General features: G+C 40.9%; 1 protein-coding gene across 1 annotated transcript in view; it reads left to right on the top strand.

Moving 5' to 3' along the window:
• XG (Xg glycoprotein (Xg blood group)) overlaps positions 1-22,723 on the top strand; it is a 28,225-nt gene extending 5,502 nt beyond the window's left edge. Inside the window, exons 5-13 of the mRNA XM_009461872.2 lie at positions 10,653-10,694; positions 11,035-11,091; positions 14,911-14,946; positions 17,545-17,610; positions 18,531-18,587; positions 19,248-19,286; positions 19,574-19,693; positions 20,684-20,708; positions 20,889-22,723. Of these exons, the coding sequence (XP_009460147.2) occupies positions 10,653-10,694; positions 11,035-11,091; positions 14,911-14,946; positions 17,545-17,610; positions 18,531-18,587; positions 19,248-19,286; positions 19,574-19,693; positions 20,684-20,700 (434 nt within the window). The 3' untranslated portion in view covers positions 20,701-20,708; positions 20,889-22,723. The remainder of the gene's footprint in view (positions 1-10,652; positions 10,695-11,034; positions 11,092-14,910; positions 14,947-17,544; positions 17,611-18,530; positions 18,588-19,247; positions 19,287-19,573; positions 19,694-20,683; positions 20,709-20,888) is intronic.
• Positions 22,724-24,106: the final 1,383 nt, after the last annotated feature.

Below are 24,106 nucleotides of genomic sequence, written 5' to 3'. Positions count from 1 at the left end.
CCTTGTGTGCGTCTGCCATGTACTGTACTTGTAACCTTTTCTTTTTTGTATATTAGCATTACTTCAAAAACTTGTAGCGCAGTGTCTGACAGCAGGAAGAAATCAGTCATTAACCACTAGTTCCAAAATGGCTGCTGCTGCCCATCTTCCCACCACCCCTGCTTTAAATGGAGTCCTTGGGAGATCGTGCAGTGACAGGCAGTGAAAAAACCTTGCCTTAAACTAGTGCCATAGCTCCATTTTAACAAATGAGGAATTATTTTGAGGTCTTCAGCAAGTAACATGGCATAGAAACAGCAGAGCAATAGGACTGCGCTGGCTTGCCCTGTAGCATGTTGTGAACAGCAATGATTCACGCAGTGTCTCATCACTGGCATGCAGACTTTCTTGTTCTGGAGGACTCTCTTATGTTGAATATTTCTGTTCAAACAATCTGAGCACAGGCAAGCCAATTTCCATACGCTCTATTACTTTAATTACAAGGATAGTCAGCCTAACCGTTCTTGTTGTACACATGTGATAATTTAGAGCCAGTTCAGGCCCTGCTTTGGGGAAGAAATCATTGCTGAAAGCTGCTGTGGGCTTTGGGCACAGTCTTATGACTGTGGAAACTATTCAATCCACTTTGAAAAGCAAAATGGATTATTTTAAGTCTATGGCAACATCCACTGAATTTTATCATCAAAGTATTTACCATGTTTCAGGGGACATTTACAGGAACCACTTCTCAGTCCTAATCAAGACATGATATGAGAAAGGCTTGGCCATGCTGGTGAAAATCTGGTCTAAGTCCTTATGATAGGAATGTCTATGGAACAATTCACCTTTTTACATGCAGCCTTAGTTCTTATCTAAGCTCCAACCATCTGTGATAGCTTCTAGACACTACTGTCCCACCACAGCCAGGCCAGATCACGTCGCTCCCCTTACCATCTAGCATTTCCTTTATGTCCGGTTATCGTCAGTTAGTTGGCTAGACTACCTTGATAGACACATCTCAACAGAAGTGCGGCATAACCAAGGACCACATTGCACAAGGAAAGTGGGACCTGGTATAGTTCAGAATCTTACATGCTCCCTGCAGTCTTCCATACTTTTATCTACACTCATTGGCTTTTGTTACTTCCAAGCTTATGCAGGTTACATGAGGTCTCCCACATAAGCTGAGCAGCAACAGCTGTCTGAGTGGCTTTTAGCCCAACCCAAATGAAAGAAACTTCATAGAAACTTCTTCCACTGAAATTCACGCTAACGTCCCACATCGGTTACTGTGGCTTGGCAGACCTGTGGTAATTCAGCTTTGGCTGTGCCTATATTGCCCACTTAGGGTGTGGTAAGACACAGGTTAGGTCCTAGTCCCCCAGTAACTGAGATCACGCACCTGTTTGAAACATACTGCAGGTCCCATTTGGGCCGTACACCTGTGTGCGTACCTGTAGCGGGGCAGCAGTGCAACCTGAGGGCTCTCTCTTATGGAGCTGGAAAGCAGCTGAGACTCTCACTCAGACCTGACTGCTCAGAAATGCTCCTCAGGTTCCCCATATAGATATAATCTACATATCCATGGTCTTTAAGACCAACTGATAGATCACATGTTTACTCAGTAACAAAGATAGCACAAAGGTTGATGATGTTTAAGACGCACTAACCTTACTGCATCAAATACGGCATGCTATGCAGGTAAGAGGAACAGCATTTATTGCTAGCCAGTAAATCATGTACCACTGTCCAGCTAAGGCTTACAAAGATGTTGACTCAAAACTAATTGTATTCTTGGTTAATTAGCTAGGCACTTCATGGGGAGAAAATTACAGACCTGTTTGGATTTGAGACACTATATGACTTAGTTTTATGAATAATGTAGTTTTCATTGGAGTTAAAAGACAGAATGGGAGAGATGAAAAACATTCCTGTTTTTCTCATACTGCTCCATCAAGCTCCGGTCCTCGCTGTCGCTCCGTGTGAGGTCCCTGCGTACCGGCCAAAGCGCTCGCGGTATCAGCAGGGATGTATCAGATAATGAATTCTCCCGTTGCTGGGTGCCAAAACTATTTCGGTCCCAATACCAGAGCTGCTATCATCTGTAGGCATGTCAGCGCTATCATCCAAGGGTGTGATTGCAGTCTGATAAACAGACATACCTGCACTGGTTGAAACACTAACAACAGCAGAGCTGTTGCAACATCAGAGCTTGGGAAGAGCTAACAACCGGTGTGGTTGCTCAGCTTCTCGGGTTCACTTTTCAAACATTGCTGCCACATTGCGAACCTGGTAGCAGTGCCCACACTGCCTGTTTTCAGTACGTATTTTTCCCTCGTCTGCATCAGCGATTGTCAATCCCTTTCCACCCCATTGAGGGTAATAAATGAACAAATAAATGTCATAATTCTTTCAAGATTAAAAATCAATAAAACTATGCCTTTCTGTGGCATTTTGCCTCGTGGTTAGGAGGAGAGAGATTCAGATTGTTTTGATCAGAGTCTTCCTTCTTTTCCACAGGGGGGCTGACATCTATGAATGCTATGGGAAAATACTGCCTAAAATCTGATCTGTAGTAAAATATCTCATGCAGGTAAATAGGCCATCCCAATTGAAAGAAAGGGCTTGAATGGGTTATAAAAATATAACAGTCCCATTTCCACTGTATAAGATTTGCCTTTCATGAATGCATTTTTTAATTCCTGAGGAGTTTATTTAAAAAGCTAAGTCACAGCAAAATACTTTCAAAGGGCAACAATGCTCCAGATTAAATGAAAACAAAGACCAAAGTAAGCACTAAGATTAGCAGACAAATTAAAACAAAGTCCCTCCTTACGTTCTAGGTCTTATAACATCAGTGGTGGAGGAACCAGGATGCCTATTTCTATTCACAAAGACCGCCCAGACCGTTTTGTTTCCTGAGCATAGCGGTTACAAAAAGAAGGCTGGCTCTTTGTTCAGAAATCCAACCCAGATTTGCGGAGCATTCTGCATGCCAAGACCCTTGATTTCTGTTCCCTCTGAAGGCTAAGCCGCCAGATCCTCTTCTGAGTCTCCTGCTTTTGAAGTTCAGCTACCAACTGATGCTCCATCACCCTTTGCCCAGGGTCATTCAGAGAGGCTTCTCTGTGCACTCCGGTGGCATGTGCAGAAGCTTCTTCAGCTCTGCAAAGGGAGCCTAATTGCTTTTCTCATTTAGTCCAAATAAGATGAGATGTGGCTCCTGAGAGTTTGCAGAGTCTTTGTTGCCGAACAGACCTGCTTGCTGATGTCCAGCAACTCTTCCCAGCTTTACTCTTTTCCAGAAAACACATTCTTAGTGGTATGAAACAGAGAAGATGCCGGCCTTGCTTTTTTGCTGTCTTGCATCTTAAACACACAAGCAAAGCGTGTATACGAAACGCCCTGATCATCCACTTTGACTTGGCAGTATTACTAACCCCCTTGGAAGCAAGACAAATAATTATGCCACTGGGCTACTGTGACTTCAGGGGGCACAGGATTAGTTACACAACAGAATTTCTGAAACAAATTCAACGCGATGATAGTTACAGAATAGCACTGCTGAGGTCTGTGCTACCTATATTGAAGAGCTAAAGGTATTTTGTGTGTATTTTACCAGCGTACTTGGGGTGAAGGTGGGATAAGGAACATTAAAAGACACTCTGTGAGCAACAGAAATACAAAGCCTGGCATCTCCCTGCATTATCTTCAGCTCCCTGTATTGTCGCTAAACTGCCTGCTGGGAAAAGTGTGGATCAGCCAGCTGGTACGCAGGCAGTGAGCGGTCACTCAGAGAGCCCAGCACGGCTGTTGCTTCTGCCACGCTATAGGGTTTTAGCAGGAACACTCATATAGGTCTCTTGTTGGAGCCTACCTACGCATACAGTTCTCATGCAACGTGACCGTCATTAAGCCCGACGCTCTCAGACCAAATGGCTGAAAAGGGCTGACAGCTTCACAAACCACACAGGGACAGAGAGAAGTTTTGGCTGAACAGCCCAGGCCATGGCCTGAGCTCATCTTCCTCGTGACACAAAGCTGAAAATCTGAGTTTCAGTAAGATGTGCAGGCATACGGTGCTGCTTCATCGGAGTTCCCAACTCCTTTGCTCTGCCTGTAATTCTACAGCACACACCAGCTGCTTCTGCACTCACTCTGAAGCAAAACATAGAAAATTATATATGTTTTATTTTATGTATGCAGGGCCTATCACATCATAAAGAACAGCAGCTACCTTTGAACAGCTGCTGTTTGCGCACAGCAAAGCAAACACCATCGAACTAGATTTTCTTTCATGTTTCATGAGACCATGCTGCACAGACCTAAAGCAGTACTGCCACTCTTGCTTTATTAGTGCATCTTATTTGCTGGTAATTATTTAAATGTGTTCTTGTATGAATAAGTGAGAGAGACCTTTTCATTTACCTTGAATTCAAACTATAAACAGAAGTAGCCTGGAAAAAAACATGAAGCCAATAATCAGGTCCATATGCTGTGGTCTGTGGACTGGAACTAAGATCTTAATTACAGATTTTAAAGCATACTCATTTTCCACCCCAACATCAAGAGGTTGCAATGGCAATCATTGTTTATGGAACGAAAGAGCCATGATGGAAAAAAAAGCTACAGTAACCTCATCAGGAAATAAAGATCATGAGAGCATTACATCAAAGAAATAGTACCCGCTCATTGAGATTTTGCCCAAATTGTCCACTCTGGGGCATAAACCTTTACGTTCTCCCACAACTTTTCTTACATGAGTAATTTCCTTTAAACAAACATAATTCCTTCCTGAACAAAGTTGGACCAGTAAATGGGTATGTTCTGAATCACACACCTGGGAGAATACATCCTATTTTCTCACTAAAGGGGAAATATGTCTCATGATTGTATAATAATCAGAAATTATCTATACAAAGAATAACTTACCATTTCAGCTAAAAAGAAGGTAAAATGGGTCCCACAAGCGATTTCAGTAACATATTGTTCCTTTTTAGAAAATTTTTGCTCTCATTTGTGAGTCACCCACTTCTTCCTCAGTCTCTGCCAGCTTCATAATGTTTTAAGCTCATTGTATTCACAAAACAATTCTTACGTAATTACACTGAAGAAATAATTTTTGTTCTTGTTTTTAAATAATGTAAAATCAACTTATTTTCCCTTTCTATCTAGCTCACATTTCTAAGTTAATTGCTTCTAATTTGTTTGTAACGCAGGTAATCTCATCCCAATCATATGACTGCTAGCAATGCACTCAAAGCCCATTAATTTAATCATATTAATGACCAATTGATTTATCTAACACAAATGCGCATGTATGCATTTAAGATATATGTCCACACACATGTATATACACATATAGACACATTTTCTCATGGATCTTAGCTTCAGTTTTAATACTAGACTATGCATATTAAATGCCTGAGAAGTTAATTTTCTTTGCCGCATAACCTGCCTCTCGTTTAGCAATATTCACACTGTCTTATTTAAATGTGTGTCACTTTAATGGCCACAAGCTGTGTTCATATGGATCCAGCGCAGGACTGAGCCTACTTATGGAAATTAAAAATTGCAGAGTGATGCCATGGTAGCCTTTTGTCAGAAAACTTCTGACCACAGTCGTAATGACAAACAGGTAACATCCACCTGCAGAATCCAGCCTTGTTCCTCGTAAATCCTCCTCAAAAACTGTGGGATCTCAGACCCTTGTGATCAATCAGCTCACAGCTAAAGGGTGATGGATTCATTTAACATTTAGGTCACAAATTCAACCACAGGCAAAAGATGCTGCTGCCTGCATTTTAGTGACTGGATATTTGGGTCACATTTTCAGAAAACTAACATGGGCAAAAGTTTGTGAACATTAAATGTGCATGCGCCTGAGGACGTGACTTTGCAGGGGACTGCCTTGGTGGGGTAAGATGACCTCAGCTCCGTGATGCTTCAGCAGGATGTGTCTTATATTCAAGGGAACTTACTAAAAGCTGGCTCAATATTTCTGTGGGAAACAGCAACCGTAACAGTCTCCATAGTAGAGCATGTGGACTAACAAGGATTTTATATCACCAGGCTTCCACATATTATATTTAAAAGGCTACATAGAAAGTATGGGCATTAGCTGAAAGCAGATGTCCTACCCAAAAGAATCATGCCTGTAAAAATAAATGCAGCAACTTTGAAATTTAAGCTACTATATTTTGATGCTTGGCTTTATGGAGTCTATTCTCCCCTGACTGGCTGCTACAGAAAAGTCTACTGTCAGCTATTTAGGCCAGGTCTACACTTCAGATTTTTATAGGCACAGCTACATGTGTTGGGTGGAGATGAGGGAATTACATCCCAGATAAGGCTGGCAGTGCCAGCAAAAGTCCTGCTGTTAGTATAGTTCATTGTGTTTGAGCAGCTAGTATAAACATTATTAAAACTGGTCGTTTCACGATACAAACTGTATATCCATCTGGAAGGCTTGCTTTCTTAACTTAGCATTTTCTCATTTGCAGACAAGGACTGTTCTGTGGTGTCAGAAAGGAGCTTATAAGCATTTTCTCAAATTCTCTGTTATGAATCGTTGTGGACCACCCAACAAAAGCCACTATTACAATAATTTTATTTCCATGTAAAACCAGGGATACTCCCAGAAGAAAAGCTAGAAGTGATGCCAAGAAATAGCATACTAGCCCAAAGCAGTAATAACAGAGATAACTCTGAGATAATACCTCCTGCATAGCTAAATCTCTTTGTAACTTTATCCAGGTTAAAAAAAAAACTAACAACAAAAAACCAACAACCCCCCCCCCCCCCCAAAACCCAAACAAATAAAAATCCCCAAAGGAACAAAGCTGTTTTCTCCCCGCTAAAATTTTTTTCATTCTCATTTTCATCAGTATATTTCTAGCTGTTTCTATTATGGAAGCTGGTCCAAAAAAAGAGGCCATTTTTACATGTGGAAAATGAATTTCTTTCAGTCTGTTTGTTCTGTGAAGAAGCTTGACTAATTTATTTCCGTTGTCATTTATCTTCAGAGTTCCCTGAAGTGACTGCAGTTCCTATTGAGCTAAATATTCTCTGAGTCTCTAATGTGTTTTTGTTTTTAGACCCACCATTTTGCAGATGAAATCTGGGCTGTTCAGCTATTCAACCATCTGTTATCCTCCCAAATTAGATTCTTAAAAAGTCTATGTGCAGTCTCAGAAATGGTAATGAGCATTTAAAATTCCGCTCCACAAAATCTTACTCCTTGCGGTCACTTGATGTTATTATCGGAGGAAGTCGGGATATAAGTCCAACCAATCTTTTGGTTTATTGGAATATCATTTACCATGCTGAACAGATGTCCACACACAATCTGCCCCTCTGTCAAGGTTTATATTTACACAGCCAAAGAGATTTCAGTGTAGATTCCTGTCTTACTCCAAATCAGTCATTCTGTGTTGGTGTCTGTTTATTTTATTACTTGGTTTATCATGAGAAATAATAATAAAAAAATCAATCTGAATAATTTCTGCAGGGGACTTTCAGGCTTCTTTTTTCTCTTCTTAAAATTTCTGAAGTTGTCTTCTATTTCTCCCTTGCTGTCTCAAAAGAACACCTCTTGCCTTTTCCCACTTTTTCGGTAACAGAGCAGACATACAAAAGGAGAAGGAAACGTCGGTATTGTCCAGGACAAGGGCAGATGACAGTAACTGTTTCAGTATGCTGTTTTGCTTTGGTTCTCATGCAGTTGGAAGCATCTGCATCATCCTATTTGAATTCCATAATCTCTTTTCATTAGATTCCTCCTTCTTTTTTTTCTTTTCCTTAACTTCAAAGGAATATTGTACCCCGAAGTTTTCCAGAGTCTTCCTTCACAAGACAATTTTGTCACATTCTCTTTACTGCATTAGGACCTTGGTAGCTGCTTTCCGTATCATTAGTTCCTGCACGTCAGGACCTGTAACAAAGGAGCTGGTTTCACAGAATCATAGAATCATAGAATACCAGGTTGGAAGGGACCTCAGGGATCATCTGGTCCAACCTTTCTAGGCAAGAGCACAGTCTAGCCCAGCACCCTGTCCACCTGAGTCTTAAACGTGTCCAGTGTAGCGGAGTCAGCCACTTCCCTGGGGAGTTTATTCCAATGGTTGACTGTTCTCACTGTGAAAAATTTACCTCTCGTGTCCCATCGGAATCTCCCTGGGAGTAACTTGTACCCGTTACCCCTTGTCCTCACCATGTGACTCCCTGTAAAAAGGGAGTCTCCGTCTTCTTTGTAGCTCCCCTTTAAGTACTGGTACATGGTGATGAGATCACCTCTAAGCCTCCTTTTCTCAAGGCTGAACAAGCCCAGCTCTCTCAGCCTGTCCTCATAGGCCAGGCTTCCCAGACCCTTGATCATCTTGGTGGCCCTTCTCTGGACCCCCTCCAGCCTGTCCACATCTTTTTTGTAGAGTGGGGGCCAGAACTGTACATAGTAACTGTACACTGTACACTGTTTGGCCAACAGCTCTTCGGTGTTACAGAATTATTTCTGATGACTCACTCTGATGAGAAATGGTTTGAATCCTGCCGGCAGTATCCTGCAACAGCAGGGCTCAGGTCAGCCAGCCTCCTTCAGCACTCAGGATGCTGATCAAGAATGAAGATTTATCCAGAGGACAAAATCAAAAGACAGTCAAACTTAAGTTGCTTGTATTGTTGGCACTGAAGAAATGCTTCAGAAAAATATAATTTGACCGTATAAGTTGAGGCAATGCCAGGACGTCAGCCTGCAGGTAGGGATCTGCATCGGGATCAAATGGTCCCACAACCGGGTGGCAGCACGGCTGTGACAGCCCACGGGCAGGGGCTCAGGGCGAGTAAGGGCTGGTGATGCCCTCAGGGCTCCAGCAGGGAATATCTTCTGAGGAAACCACTTGTCAATTTTATGTTTTTAGGTATTTTAATGGATTCATATAAAAAAAAATGAAAAACAAAAAACAACCTGTCAGGGTCTTGGAATGTCCTCCATCTAAGGACCCAGTCCAAAGGTTACTGGACTTAGCTAGGTTGGCTGAGCAGCCAGGGCAGGGGAAGGACAGTGGTCAGACGAGGTGACACTCCAAGATCAGGTCAAAGAAGAGACAGAATGCTACTCTAATAACATTAACAGGAAAGCTTTATGCTGTTATCTGCTTTTCCTTTCCAAACACAGGTTTGTCATAATATTTTATAGGGTCAGTTTTGCTTTAGAAGCCATTCGCTGTTTTGCATTCCAGCCTCGTTTTATCTTTTCCGTCAGACACCATCTATAATTAAGTTCGCAGACTTACATGAAAATCCTCATGGGAATCAAAACGTTTCTACTTTATGCTTCTGCACTGATTTTTATCTGAGGATCACACAGTGTTTTACCACTGATAATTAATCTTTCCAGGAGCTCTTTGACACAGCTGAGAGCTATTATTCAGGAACAGTAATTACTGTGAAGAATGCCACGAAGACAGACACCACCTGTCGAGAAGAGAGGGTTGAGCTGAACTCAGAGCACTGTCATGCTGGAGAACCTCTGATGGCCTCTCTCTTTTCCTCAGTTTCCCCGCTTGAACAACGATGCCTTTCTTGCTGTGAAGTGTTCAAGACTTAACAAGAAAAACACTTAATCGAAGAGTTAGGTATTAAGCCTTTTAGACAGGATAATAAATAGATGCAGAACAAGAGGCTTAGTCGATAGAGCACAGTAAAACATTTCTGCTTGGGGAAGCCATGGCATGTCGTGACTTTTTGCGGGTTTGCGCAAGCTGATCTTGTATTTGGTGTGCAAACACAAGGGCGGTGAAGTTTCAGTCTGGATGAAAACTAATGGATACATACTGTGCAAAGAGGTGTTTCATGAAGGCTGTGTATTAAAAGGAAAGTGGCAGATTGTAGAGAGTGGAAAGTAAAACTCGCATGAATAACTGTGTTTGTTCAGTTCAAAGTCGTATGCTTCAGTTTATACATTTTAAACATTTTCCAGTTTTAGTTACCTGCTGACTTCAAAAGTCAGGATGCTAATGGCCCTGCTGTGACATTTAATGACATCATTGTCACCTAACAGAGAACAGGAAGGGTTCTTTTCTCCCCTTTCAGATTTTTTAAGGTACAGCGAAAACTAAATTGGGTAAACACGTCTTTATATCTTTTACTGCTGGCACATGTTACAGTAAGAATTAAAAAAAAAAAAGTTGATTCATGTTACAAATGATCACAAGGCAGGCTTGCCAGTAAAGGTGCTCTCTGAAGCTGAGCTCGTAAAACAGTAATGAAGATATTAAAAGTTCTCATCTAACGATTCTGGTTTGCAAGTACTGTGCTGAATGCTACTTTCAGCTGCCTGCTGGCAACAGCCCTTGTGCCCTGTAACAGGCAACCTGTGTTCTTCAAAGGCGTGTTTGCACAGCGGCTGAGTATGGATAACATGAGAGAGCAGCTTCTCTTTGCGCTACCTGAACAAACAGTTTCTTTGAATTAAATGCGCCCATCTCGCACGGCCATCCAGGACTGCACGGCGCAGGGACAACAGCTGACAGCTTGCTCTGCGCTTGCTCCTGTTTGGATGGATTTTTCTTTTGCTTCTTACTGGTGCTCCGGCTCTGTCCAGAGCCCTCAGACCTGGAGGTCATGGAAACCTGCCCACTAACTTAGTTTCTTTCCTTCTGTCACCTTCCTTCTAGGTCAACGTGATTTTGATTTAGCTGATGCACTTGATCATCCAGGTAGGTAAATCTCCTACCCTTATTTTACTATGGCATTTAGACCCAATAATAAATCTTCAGTTCTTTTCCTTGAGGACTGGAATATGAAGTGGCCAATAGTTAATTTAAATATATACAGAACTGGGAAATGTTAGATTTCAATGTTTCTATCATAAAATTAAAATTTTCTTTAAAACAAAAAAAATAATGGCTTTGAAAACATATCCCTTCATTTTTAGCTTCTGTCACGATACGTAAAGATTTATTGAATGCAGCTCTCTAGATTTACAGATACCTTCTTTTGATAAGTTGAAAAAGTTTAAGCTGTTATTGTTTATTGGTATGTCATTGTGTCCCACAGAGGACATAATCACCAGGAAGCCTACGGTGATCAGAAGACCGACAAGGCCTGTGCTGAGTAAGTAATGAAGACATCGGGTCATAACTGATTTTAGATATGTAGAAACTGCCCCCATGAGATTCTTGATCATATTTGCTAGCGTACTGTAGCTGAGGTCATTTGTGTGAATACTAGGTGTCTTCTGTATGTCAAGTAAGTGTTTTTTGGACAATTACCAATTACATGTCGTTACTGCTTCCGGTAAGGCTGTAGAGCATGACTGGCCACTGATGGCATTTTATTTCCTGAAGATCTTCTTCACACTTTTCCAGCCTCTATTGAACTCCCTGGGGAGTATAACCATGGGTAATTGTTGCTGAAAATGGGTAACTGTTCTTCCACTTTTTTTCCCATTATCTTTTCTTTTCGCATAAATATTCATGATGCTTGATAATGGACTTGGGAAAGAATCAGAAGGAATTTGGATATTCTTTCTTCTCCCCATGTATTTACTTAATATTATCTAGTACCGATTGCTACAAAGACCTGTGTCAGAAAGGAAAAAAAGCTCTGAACAGCGGAGAGAACCAAAAGGTTTTAGCTGTAGTCCTGAGGATGACAAATGACAATTTCCAATGAACACTCATTGCTGAAAAAACCCCAACCCCAAACAACAACAAAACCACACATGCATTTATGACGGAACATTTTATGATAACATAGAGATCTTTCAACTAAACTACACTCAAAGAAATTTCTGGCTATCGAACAAAATGCTTGAATCAGGAAATGCTGGATAACATCAGTCCACACAACAACTTTCAGTCTTTCTCTGGATAAACATTGCAGTAAGTCTTTAGGTACATGAAAGCAGTTATATTTTCCACACAATTCTCTGGCTTGCTCTTTGAACAAACAAGGCAGCATTTTGCAAATGTGGTAGCTACTAAATCCTGTAGTGGTTGCATTCTTCCTTCCCACTCCATTTTGCAAAGAAAATCTGCATTTGGCCTAGATTAGAAGTGTCTGTTGTAAAGTACTGCTAAGCCACTGCCCTCTACTTAGCTAACTCCTGACTTGCTTTAGTCTGTGGAGAGAAATCAGCATGTCTGGGGATGGTTCATATCACTCTAAATGCGGATTTGTTCTCATCCTAATATAGACATTTTAAGTAGGTTACTTGAATTGCGCCCTAAAAGACTCTGTCCTCAGTCACGTTTAAAGGTAACCTAGGGATTCCAATATCTACAGTGAAGCTGCCTCAGTCAGATGAAAGGAATTTGATTTTTAGGGACTCCTAAATCTGTCAGAGATGTGACCGTCAGATGATTATCTGCCCTACCTGAATCAACTTCACTTATTCTGGGGAATGAAGAACTCCATGTTTTCCAGACCATTTTGGAATCTCTTTCAGCACTGAAGAGGACTGCAGGGAGTCAAAAAGCAATTGAAACTAATTTTAAAAAACAGTGTTAAAAATCTATTACTGGATTTGGAAACATGTGCAGAAAGATGATACAAAAGTATGTCCTAGCATCTGCCTGATGCTTCATCTTAACCTCAGGGTTTCTTCTATGTCTCATTCAGCCAGCATCACTGACAAATGAGGCTGGCTGAGATGATGATTTTGTTTGAGCTGGGGCCAATTACTGTACAGGCCACATCCTCTGGGCATCACTTCCCACACAGGAACCTCTGCCTGAGTTGAAGCTCTCTGGTAGGCACCTCCCATCTAGCGTAACAAGGTTCAACACAAAACTTAATGGAAGGAGAAGGTGATGTTTATTTACAAAATTTCTAAATAATGAGTAGATTTTACCCACTCACATTCATCCTGCCACTGATTTAATTCAGCCATACGCTCAAACCCACATACTCATGTGCACCAAGATGCGTGTGCTCAGGTGGTCTGGTGAGCATCATGTGCAACACTGGACAAGTTACGCCAGCTACCGAGTCCTTATCGTGTCTCTGTGGTTCTTCGTGATCAGAAATGGCAAGCTAGTTTATGTACAGATCTTTTATACCCCTTAGGAGTCATCAGCTACTATGGAGAGCTCTTTTGCCTTAGAATCTTGCTTGCTACAGCATCTCTGAACCCTAGGCCAGGTTGCTGCCCACTGTCTGGTTTTGCTTGTTTGGGGTACACAGACTATGTCTACAGTCTATTTTCTGGGTGGGCGAACAGGAAAAGTAAGGGAATAGGTGATATGCTGCAGCCTTTGGCTTTAGAGTGCCCTTCTGCTTTTCCTCTGCTGACAAGTGATTTGTGCTGTCATCTTATCGGAGCACAGGCCTGCTGGTTTTGACAGAAACAACACATTCCTCAATTTTACTGCTGGGAATGGTGACCTTTATTGTCTGTCCTTTGCTCTGCTGTTTCTTCTGGTCCCTACAGACACATGCATGTCCATTTGTATTTCATTTATATCAACCTTAGCATTTCTGCAACAAATCTCTGCACGAACGCTCGAGAGTGAAACCCTGCATTTTACCTGAATTCTTCATCTCAATAATAAATTGAATCCAGCTTGCAATTTATTGCTTCTTACAGTGTTAGTATTTGACACATAAAGGTATTTTTGAAATGCAGCTCTCTGCTGGCCAGACACAGCACCTGGCTTGACAAGAAAAACCGAGTCATGAATTTGATTATTTTCCTGCCAGATTTCCTTGTGACATCAAAGCATTTCTGAGTTGTTACACAAATGAGACTAGATACTGTGCAAAAGCAGCTTCTCACTCCCTCTGGATATAAGGAACACATGAAGGCAGACTTCTGCACGATGATGTATTTGGATGGATTTTCCTGGGTTTTGGGAATTCTGACACAATTATAATGAAAAAAAATATATTTAATTGAGTGTCTATCTAATTTTCTGTGGCAATAAGCATTGGTGTCAAAATTTATGTAGATTTTGCTGTTCCTTCTGATTCATTACAGTACTCCACATTTATAAGGAGCAAGAAAGGGATCCTTGGAGTTATGACATCCACCTAATGTATTTCTGCCTATTACTCAGTGACCTTTCAGAGCTCACCGTCATTCCATACACACCCTAAAATATCACCCACATACTCATATCCACACCTGCACATTGGAAATGGAGTTCCTCTTGTTTATGCACCTGCAGCTCACAGACAAATTGTTTATTGGAAGGAAAATTCTATCCCAGGTACAGTGAGACGTGTACAGTGCTAGGGGAATGGCAATAGCCTGTTGATTCACTGCATAACGTGCACATGCAGACATTTAAGTATATTTTAAAACCTTTATAGCGCAGGCAAAGAAAAACAGACTGTCACCCAGCCTCAGCCAGGCACATATGATCGCTTGAAGCAAAAATTTTTATGTCATTGTGACCCTTACATAAACTAGCTGATTCAATTCTCTCTCCCTAAGTAGGTTTATTACCTCCCAGTATTTGTTCTTGAAACGGGTATTCAGTTTTTGCAGTTCAACAAATTACACTTGAGCCAAACATGCATATACCAGTTTTAACCACAGACATAAATGTTAATAAATAAGAACATTTAGAAAATAGATACATTTTAATATCTTAACATAGCTAATCTTATTTATATACTTGCAAATATATTAAAGAGGCATTGATCTTGATTCCATTATGAGATTTATTCTGAGCTTATTTAAAGCAGGAATAAGTCTTTCGTATTTTGAACAGAAAATACTGTATCATCTGCAATTATTGTGTGGGCAAATATTAAATTCTATTAGAGTTTTCAGGAAAAGTGTAATACCTTATTTGAATTTGTGGGACCTGAAAAAGCTGCTTGTCAAACATTCAGTTGTACATTTTCTATTAACACTAACATCTCACTTCCCTCAAGAACTGTGTGTAACTCACTTCTCTACATCTTTTTCCTTTTCATTTTTAGACAATGATCTGCATTTAGGAGATGCTCTTGGTGGGGGTAAGTACTCTCTTCTTTCCTCAAATATAATGGTTGGGGGTTTTCCTAGTCTTTTTCTGAAGTCTGCCTAACTGTGAAAAGAGATTTCAAGACTGTAGGAGGAACTGTAGTAATGGGAGCCGTTACAGCTCATGTACATGCAGCCCTTTTGCCAGAAGCCATCGTGCAGAGCAGGGACAGCAGGATGAGCTGTGTCTGGTTGCCAGCTACGGGAGCTTGCAGGCTGGCCTGCCTGCGTGAACTCAGTCAGCTACGGTTTACGTTGCCACGCCAGGCTACCAGAGCCATGGCTGGGGAGAGGATGTACTGCCCGTTCAGCCGTGATGGTGCAGAGTGATGGCCTCTGGCAGAAGGCTGAAGGCAACAGGTGATGGCAGTAGTTTCTTCAGCTACCTGAAGTCTGCCTAAGATTAGGAACCAGAGGTGACAGTGGATAGAGAGAGGTGTGAGCTTGTGTAGCTCTGCTGATCCCAAAACAGAAATGCAGGAAGGAACGTTTCAGAGATGAGCACTGATGGACAAGACGTAGCTTAAGCTTGAAGCAGTCAAGCTGTTGTAGGCTGCTATGACTTCCAGGTGTTTCTATAACATCCAGAACTGGCCTAGGAAGTATTCACCGTACTGTGCTGAGCTGTGTAGACATATGAAATCCTTGACTTTGGGAATTTTTGCACCACATTTTGTTTAGTGTGTTTAGAGGTATAACAAGGATGTGAAGAATCTAGAAATCTTCTTGTACACAGAAATGATCTAAAATGCGAGTAGTATTGAATCAAAGCCTAAAATTCCACTTGAATCAAGGCTACACAAAAGAAAAATTACTTCTCAGCCCATTGCACAGAACTCTGAATTATGACTCCAGTCGCAGTGGTCTGCTTTACTCATGTTTCAGTCTTAGAGAATCATACCTTTTGCATTGTTCTTTCCCTTTTCCAGGGCTTTCCGCATTTCCAGGTTCCCCCGTGGCATTTCATGCCTGTGTTTGAATGACATGTTCTCCCACACTTTATAAAGCTGAATCTAGTTTTGTTTATAATTCCCATGTTTATACTGTCACTTCTTCCTGCCCATACTAATTGTTCCATTCTTGCAAGTTTTTAATGGGTACTTTTATGAGAGGATGGGTTTAGAATGTTGATTAAATTATTAATGAATAGTTTAAGTATCTTCACTAAACCCCACCTTTTCATTCAGAGGATGGCAAATGATGTTTCCCTCAGTTCTTATTTCTTTGCTCCATTTCCAGTTCAGGTTCAGGTTCTTAATTGACATTCATACATGGTATAATGGGATTAATAATATGTACCTCATTATCAGTGGTTCTGAAGACATTATTTTTTCACTAGCTATGCCACAGAATGTATCTTCTTATTCTTAGAGAAGACTGAATAAGAGCAGCATCATAATAGAAATGAATAATGGGATTGATAGCTTTCTGCTTTTGTGCCATGGTGAGTCTTAGTTCGTTACACACAGTTCTGGAACAGAACAAGTCTCTTCTTCCATTGAAAAGAATTAATTGGGCAAAGTCTGATTCAGCAAAGCTTCAAGACTCTAGCTAAAATCCATTGACTGCAGTGGGGTAAACTCGCCTGAAGTTAAGCATGTATCTAAATAATTTGCTGAATCGGGACCTAAACGTTAGTCACAGACAGAAGCATTATATTTAGCAGCTAGGCAAGAAGAAAACATGATAAAAGGGCATCTGGCATGTACTGAAGGTGAAAGAAAGATTTAAGGAGAGGGAGGGAAATTGGTATTTATTTCTGAGACCTAACTTTGATTTATTCAGAGCTAAATTCACCGTCTGGCTATGAGAACAGTTAACTATGCGACTGAACTGGTTGAAGAAAGGGTGTCAGAAGGGGACCTACGCTACGTACGCAGAGCAACAGCCCTAGGCATTAATTTTGGCAGGTTTTGACCTGAGTCATCTCTTGCTACTCCAGCACTGTATGGGCAGTTTGGAAACTGCTATTAGTCATCACATCTCCCACTCTGTCCAATGCATCTCTTCCTAATACTTTGGCAAAAATTAGGGCCAAATACCAGCACAAAGTCCTAAACAACAAAGCTGAAGTCCGAGTTCATTTTGCACTGTTCAAGAGCAGAAAATTCATCATGTGCTAGATTAATTCAGCATCTGTTAGCTGAAACTAATCTCCAGATCTTAATAATACCTGCTGATGGCACAGAGATAGCCTGTTGCCTCCTGCCCGGCCCAGAACACCACCTTCTCTGTTGGCTCTGCATAACTGCACCACTGACACCTACAGTAACCCACTGTGCTTCCCAGCTGTCAGCATTAAACAATACTAGCACTTGCCAGAAATACATGAAACATTTTCCTTCAACATTTTTGTGAATTCTTCTCTCATTTTAATTTTGAAAATATTCCCTTTTCACCTTCTAATTACTTTCAGTAGCTAGCTATTTGTTGATATAGTGCTTGACACTTTTTAACTAGCGACAAGGTCCTTTTCTTAATTTACCAGAGGACAAATTAGAAATAGGTATACAATCTCAGGTTATCATACTCTTTATTTACAGCTCTCAGTTTTGCCTGTCCAGCCATCTAACAATATTAATTATCAATAGGTGACATCTCAAGAAAACCTTTATACCCACCTCTTCCACCACGACCGGGAAGCTATAGTAATTCTGGTAAGAATATTTTCTCCTAAGAAAATCTAGCACTATGAGCTGTTCAGAGAAGATATTTTGAATAATTTACTCTCTTATTTCTTTATTCATAGTTTTTATCATCCCTTCCCTCCATCTCTCTTTTGAAATCACTGTTCCTGACCCAGTGTTTGAGAAGATTTTCTGAGTTTTAGTGTTGGTACCATAAAGCTTTTCTGTCTGCCCAAAATGTGGGAAGTGACTCCTAAGTGGCATGAGACTAACACTCATCTTGTTTGCCTTTTCATTTTGGATATGTATACACTGAACCATGCTAAGGTTCAAATGTGACACCTAGCCACAGGGCATGGACAAGCCTATGTTCAAATCCATACCAAGATGCGCATCTGAGATGACCCTGGGGCATACAACAGGTGGGACTGGGAAGACGGATGTAAGCTTCTGTTGCTTTTGAGTGTGGTCCCAGACACCCACTTGAATAAAGCAGAAGTGGCACATCTATCCCAGCTACCACCATGCATCCCATATTAACTTCTGGTATGATTGTAGTGGTGAGCCGTGGACAGGTCCTTCTGGAGTCCTTCTGGACTCTTTCCTGGAAAGGGCCCACTGAATTCCTGCTCCAGGCACCGCTGGGGTTTGAGATGTCCATATTAAATAAGGATTTGTGCTATTGAGAGCTCAAGCCCACACATCCCACAGGTGCCAATACAGATGCAGAATGAGTAGACACCAACAGTTTTAGTACTCCAGCTTCCAGGTGAATTTGAATAGGTGACCATTCAGTGCAAGACACCTGACCCATCCGCCACGTCGAAGCTGGGATTTCAAAGGTCCCTCACCCCTCCTTAGTACATTACAAAAAGACTGGACAAAGGAGCTGAAGGGGTTACCATTGTTCAGATAATTTTGCAACAGAAATCCTAATCTTTATCTTGCAGGAGGTTTTGATGACTCGGATCTCCTTGATGGGAAGCCTTTACCACCACACATAGCAGGTAGTATTTGCCAATTCTCCTTGCAGCTTCTCCCTAATACTTGTAACTTGGAACTGGCTGGTTTTGCTTTAGCGGTAATCTGTTTGTCATTGAAGGTATAGGACAAGACTCTACTATTTTTATTTAGATTAGTTATCCTTCTCCACAAACCATGGCTTTGAACTTGGCTTTGAACAAACTTGAAACATATTCCTAAACATCTTGTAGCATTCTGGCATATGCCAGACCCTTCCAGGCTTAATCCCTTTGAATTCAGCTAGAGCAGTCCCAAAGCAAAGGGCTTCTGCCGAGAACCGAAAGTAGATGCACCAGGCCTATGATCTCGACTTAAGTTATTGATAAATCACCTGATTGTCTGACAGTAGAGAATAGCCTGGCCTCCCGCTCCCTGTGAAATCAGTTTGATGTAGACTGCTAAGTATTATCCTTTTTTTAGAAGACAATATTCTTCTCCAAAAACGAAGTGTCAGGAGGATGGATGGTTATTCCTCTGTCCAGCACAGCTGTCAGTCAGGACTGGAAGGGGAGCTCTTCTCTCACAGTCCTGCCGAGCCACCCCCTTTCACCTTCTGTAGGAAATCACACTTTGCTGAGTAAAAGACTTTGTTCTCAAAACAAGATGAAAAACATTTCTTGATGAAACTTCACCCTCTATTCCAGGAGAAGAGGAGCATCATTTCAATCATGGAGGAAACACGGGTATAGTAAATAATTTATTCTACAATTTGTTTCCGATCATCATAAAATAGTAAGAAAATGTTAGCCTTATAAAAGTAGTACATATACGAAATTAGGCTTTAAGATGCCATTTTCACACCAGCTGTAATGTAACATAATTTCTAGATGTCCATTTAATTCTATTTAATGAATTTCCAATGTTTCACCAAACAATTCTCATAGTTTGGCAAAAGCACACCTTCGTAGAGAATATGCTTAAGTCAAACCATTTCAGTGCCTCTGAAAAAAATCTCTCTCTTTTTCCACAGATTCAGGATTAATAGCTGGAGTTACGTCTCCTATAATTTCTGCTTTTGTAATATTAGTTGTTGGATCAATAGTGGCCTACTCTGCTTATAAGAACAAGAGACTTTGTTTCAAACCACAAGGTAAGACCAAATTGGCTTGCAGCTTTCCGAGTTGATTTATCACTGGAGCAGATGGGATTTTCAGAAACAATTTCAGTGGGGACAGAAATAGGTCAGGGATGAGGGCATTTGAAAATCTCATTCTAAACAACCTCACTGGTCTGTAAGAGATACTGGTAATTAATGTTCTTCATCAAGGACAAGTACAGGAAGCTATAACGTGCCCAGAAGATGGATGTATGTCACTGTATGAAGGAAATTACATGACGTGAGGTCTCTGCCACTGCAGAACTGACTGACTGTCGTGGCCCTGTGTGTGGAAACCAGCCTGCATGGCCCAGATCAGCCTCACCTGGGGCATCCCCATGTATCCTTGGCGGGGGCCCCCATTTCAGCTCCGGCCTGGGTGGGCCTCCTGCCCCGGCCTGTACCACATCCTCGCTCGCCTGCCCCAGCTGTGATCCCGGATGGCCAGCTGGGTTTCCTGGCTTGGCCTTGGGCCGGGCTGGTGCCCTTGTCTTCATCTGATGATGGCTGGCCCATCCATGGGGCCTGTTTGCCATCATCGCCCCTCTGTGCATGCCCACTGCCGGGGAGGCGACGGCTCGAGCTCCCCTGCGGCTGCCCTCAGCTCCCGGCTCTTCCAAACAGCCTGGCCCTGGCCCTTAGCTGCCACAGAGGTCAATTTAAACCTCTAATTACTGTTATTAGTTCCTTAATGGGACTAACGACTAAGACATGAGGGAAACGCACGTGTGTGGAGAAGCTTTGCAGGCATTTCGGAGAGATCTGGGATCCCCTGGCGCTTCAGAAAGCCTCAGCCTGGGGCTGCCATAGCGGACTCCGGGGCGGCTGCTGGTGGCCGGGCGCCGGGGGAAGGCTTGGGCAGGGTTACACAGGGGAGATCCAGCCAGAGCAGGGTCCGGGATGCCCTGGGGGAGGCCGGTCAGGGCTGTGAAGGCTGTTTGTGCCCTCAGGGTCTGACAGTCACTTATTTTCCTCTGTTTCTAGGACCAGGGTGTAACTAAAGCGTCAGGTCAGTGATCCTGTGGCCCTCTGGAAGCGGGGAGTGAGACAAACGGGAGGGCTGTCTATATGCCTCTGGGGATACGGGGTTCCCACCTGCTGCCCCAAAGGACTGGAGCAAAAAAAGCCCAGAAGAGCTGGCAAGGGCATCCATGGTGGAAAAGCTGAATGTTCAATCTTCATTTTTCAGGTGGGGCTACAGTGTAAACCTCTGAAAGAAGAGTTGCCCTCCGATCACAGGCTCCTTTGGTTGGTGACATTCAGCCCACATATCTGAAATTTTTTTTCTACTTTATCATTCTAACAAAAGAAAATCTTCCTCTAATGAACGTTTTGTTGAGACATTGCAATCCTACTCTCCTTTACCTGACGTTGCTCTCGCACCTTGAGCTTTATGTCATCAGAGATGTGTTTAAAATGTCTGGGGATGGTATTGAACTATCCAACCTGCATTCATAAAGGTTGGGTATGCATTTTGATTTAGAAGTTATTTTAAAGAACAAAGAAATCAAGTTTAATATAAGCTAAAAATGGAAAGATTTTAGTTTGTGAGCATTTGAGTCACCGAACAATTTTTTTTTCCTGTTTTCAAAATTAGCCAAAATACGTAAGGCTTCTGATAGAATAGGAATAAGGAAATTGCTGTTTTCATTCATACATGTTGGGTTTCTTTAGTGTATTTCTGCATTGTCTACAATGTTTAAGGAAAACTGGAAGTCGTATAAAGGATTACAGATTTCAGTGCCTTTACTGTGTATATATGTCTGAATTCTAGCAAAGTGAAAGGAGCTATAGATGGAAAATTCATACTTAATTTTAAAATATAGCATGAAAAGAATACGTACATTGACAAACCACTGTTTAAAAAAAAATAAAAATGAGAGAAACAAATGCTGATTTTATTTATTTATTTATTTATTACTGAAATGGTGTTTAGCTCTTCTCAGGAACTGGAATTTGATGTAAATTTTGTTTCTTTTCTTGAAAACTTAGGTCCTGCTCTAGCAGCCTTTAAAGGCGTTAATCTGGCAGGCTGGTTTTTTTAAGAACCATATTAGTCATAATTTATGTAAAGGGAAAATAGATACAAAGTTTTCAGAATCATTTAGAACGAGTCTGTGACACTTTGTTCTATAAAATCTATGTCACACCAACTTTTAAACTTCGTACATATGTGGAGGTATGGTTGATACAGTTTTGCCAGCAAGGCTGGTTCATCTTTTTCCCTTGTTCCTGATCAACCTTGCTGTGCTAACAAATGTCCTTATGTAGACAAACCTATCAACAAAAACTAACAATTTTCCAGTCTCTCTGCCTACATTTAGCTAACTGAATCAAAATACTAGCAATGAATGAAATGCAGATGAAAACTGGCAAAACTAATAGTTTACTGCCATAATTCTGCAACGCAGCCATTTTAGCCAACTTTTTAAAGCATAGAGGAAATCTGCGTGTTTTTATCTTCATCTTATATGTGAAGCATGCTTTTTCTTACCAAAATTCCATGTAGATGGAGGTAAACACGATTCTGCGTTTATTAAATTCTTGAGAGAAAGACATCATTGAAGGTCTTTTCCAACCTAGACGATTCTATGATTCTATGATCATCTGAAAAAGTACTCTTTTCATAAAATAAAATATTATTCTACCTAAATTACATTTGAAATGGATATATATCAGTTGCTGAGAAAATTACCATAATCTTTATTTTGATCTTGAAAGTAAGAAATTATAATGTACATCAGTTTAAATACGGAAACATCTTGACAACACACAAACAAATAAGCACCTTTGTGGCTATCACTTTCAACTTATGAATGATAACATTTTTAATATGGTTTTCAAGGATGCTTGATATTTCTTTAAAAATACTAACTTTCCATGCTAATAGTTAAAACAGATTGATATATATTTTGCTGGGTAGACATCAGGTTTTGAATAATGAAATGTTAAAATGTTTTGTGGTTACCACTTCAGTTGTTTGTTTAGTAATGAAAATACATATTTTGCTTCTTTCTCTTGAAAATTTTCAATAAACACATCCTATGTTTTATCTAAGATTATCTGAGTTTTGTTTGTTTTGCTTGTTACTTTCTGGGACATATGCCGACTGGTACCTTTTATATACAAATTTGTCCATGTCCCACTAGGGAAGAGAAAGAAATGCTTCAAATTAAAGACTTTAGGGGAAAAAAGAAAACAGTTTAAGATTCTTTTTTTTTTTCAGGAGCAGTGTCCAGAGAAGGATCTATGTGCATTATTAACATTTTTGCTTTTGAAATATTATTACAATTCATTTAAATTTGTTCATAGTATTTTCAAAAGAATTTCTTACTTGTGTGAATATTATTAGCCAAAAAGCGGATTTCATGATGGAGAATTTGAGTAACACCCATGAACCTGAGTTGGTAAACTCGCCCGCCCAAGTGTTTAACTCTCTGAAGCTCTTTGGTCTAATTACATCAACATATAATCAATATACCAGTGTGCAGGCACGCTTTTCGGTGTTAATTGCCCTTTTACCTAGTATGATAATGATGATAATTTTATAATTATTGTAATAATAATTATTATTGTTGTCTTTTCAGGTATTTGGGGGTTTATGTAGGGAAGCTCTAACGTATTTAAATCTGGAGGAGAAGGAAGGAATATAAAATGGCTGTTTGTTAGACCATCAGAACTCTAGCTTGTGTTATTGGCTCTGACATTTAAGATCTGCTGGCACACAAGTAAAACAGAAAGTCATCTAAATGTAGACATCACTTCTATTACAAAGAAAATATTCTTGTTGATTATAAAGTCTCCCAACTGAAATAGATCTGATAGCAAAATTATCTACAATAGTGATCTTCCTACTCATAAGTATACTGTTTAGTTGACCCGTCTGTATAAGGAGATGGTGAACACACTGCCCGATAATTTTGTTTCTGCAGGATAAGTGAAGATTGATTTCCTATGCATTTATGTCCTTCCTTCCTTAAACACCTTTTGCCATGACCAGAGCAACGACATGCTCTTGCCCGGTGGACCTTTAGGATACTCTCAGTATGTGAGAAAACAAATGCCGCAGCTTGGAGTGGCAACACTCATCACTTGCAAATTGTTGGAAATAAAGGTTTAAATAGTTGAGTGGTATGTGCGTTTTCTTCGGTGGCACGCTGCCTTAAATCGTTGTCCTCTGCTAAGTAGTTACTCATGTTCACAGAACAGTTTGATGTAAAAATGCCTCGGGTGAACCACGTCAGCCTAAAACTACCTTGCAGAGACGTTGTGTGGCTGAATTACGTGTAATGGTTACCTCACTTCTAAGTTACTGGCAAAAACACACTGTGCGAACATATGTGCATTTATATATATATTTGTGGAAATATATACAGCACTCTGAATAGCACAAGCTCTCTGAAAACA

The sequence above is a fragment of the Nipponia nippon genome, unplaced genomic scaffold, assembly GCF_047370975.1.
Source record: "Nipponia nippon isolate SJK-2023a ecotype South Korea unplaced genomic scaffold, ASM4737097v1 scaffold_2, whole genome shotgun sequence".
Taxonomy (NCBI): Eukaryota; Metazoa; Chordata; class Aves; order Pelecaniformes; family Threskiornithidae; genus Nipponia; species Nipponia nippon.
This window is presented reverse-complemented; position numbering and strand designations above follow the sequence as displayed.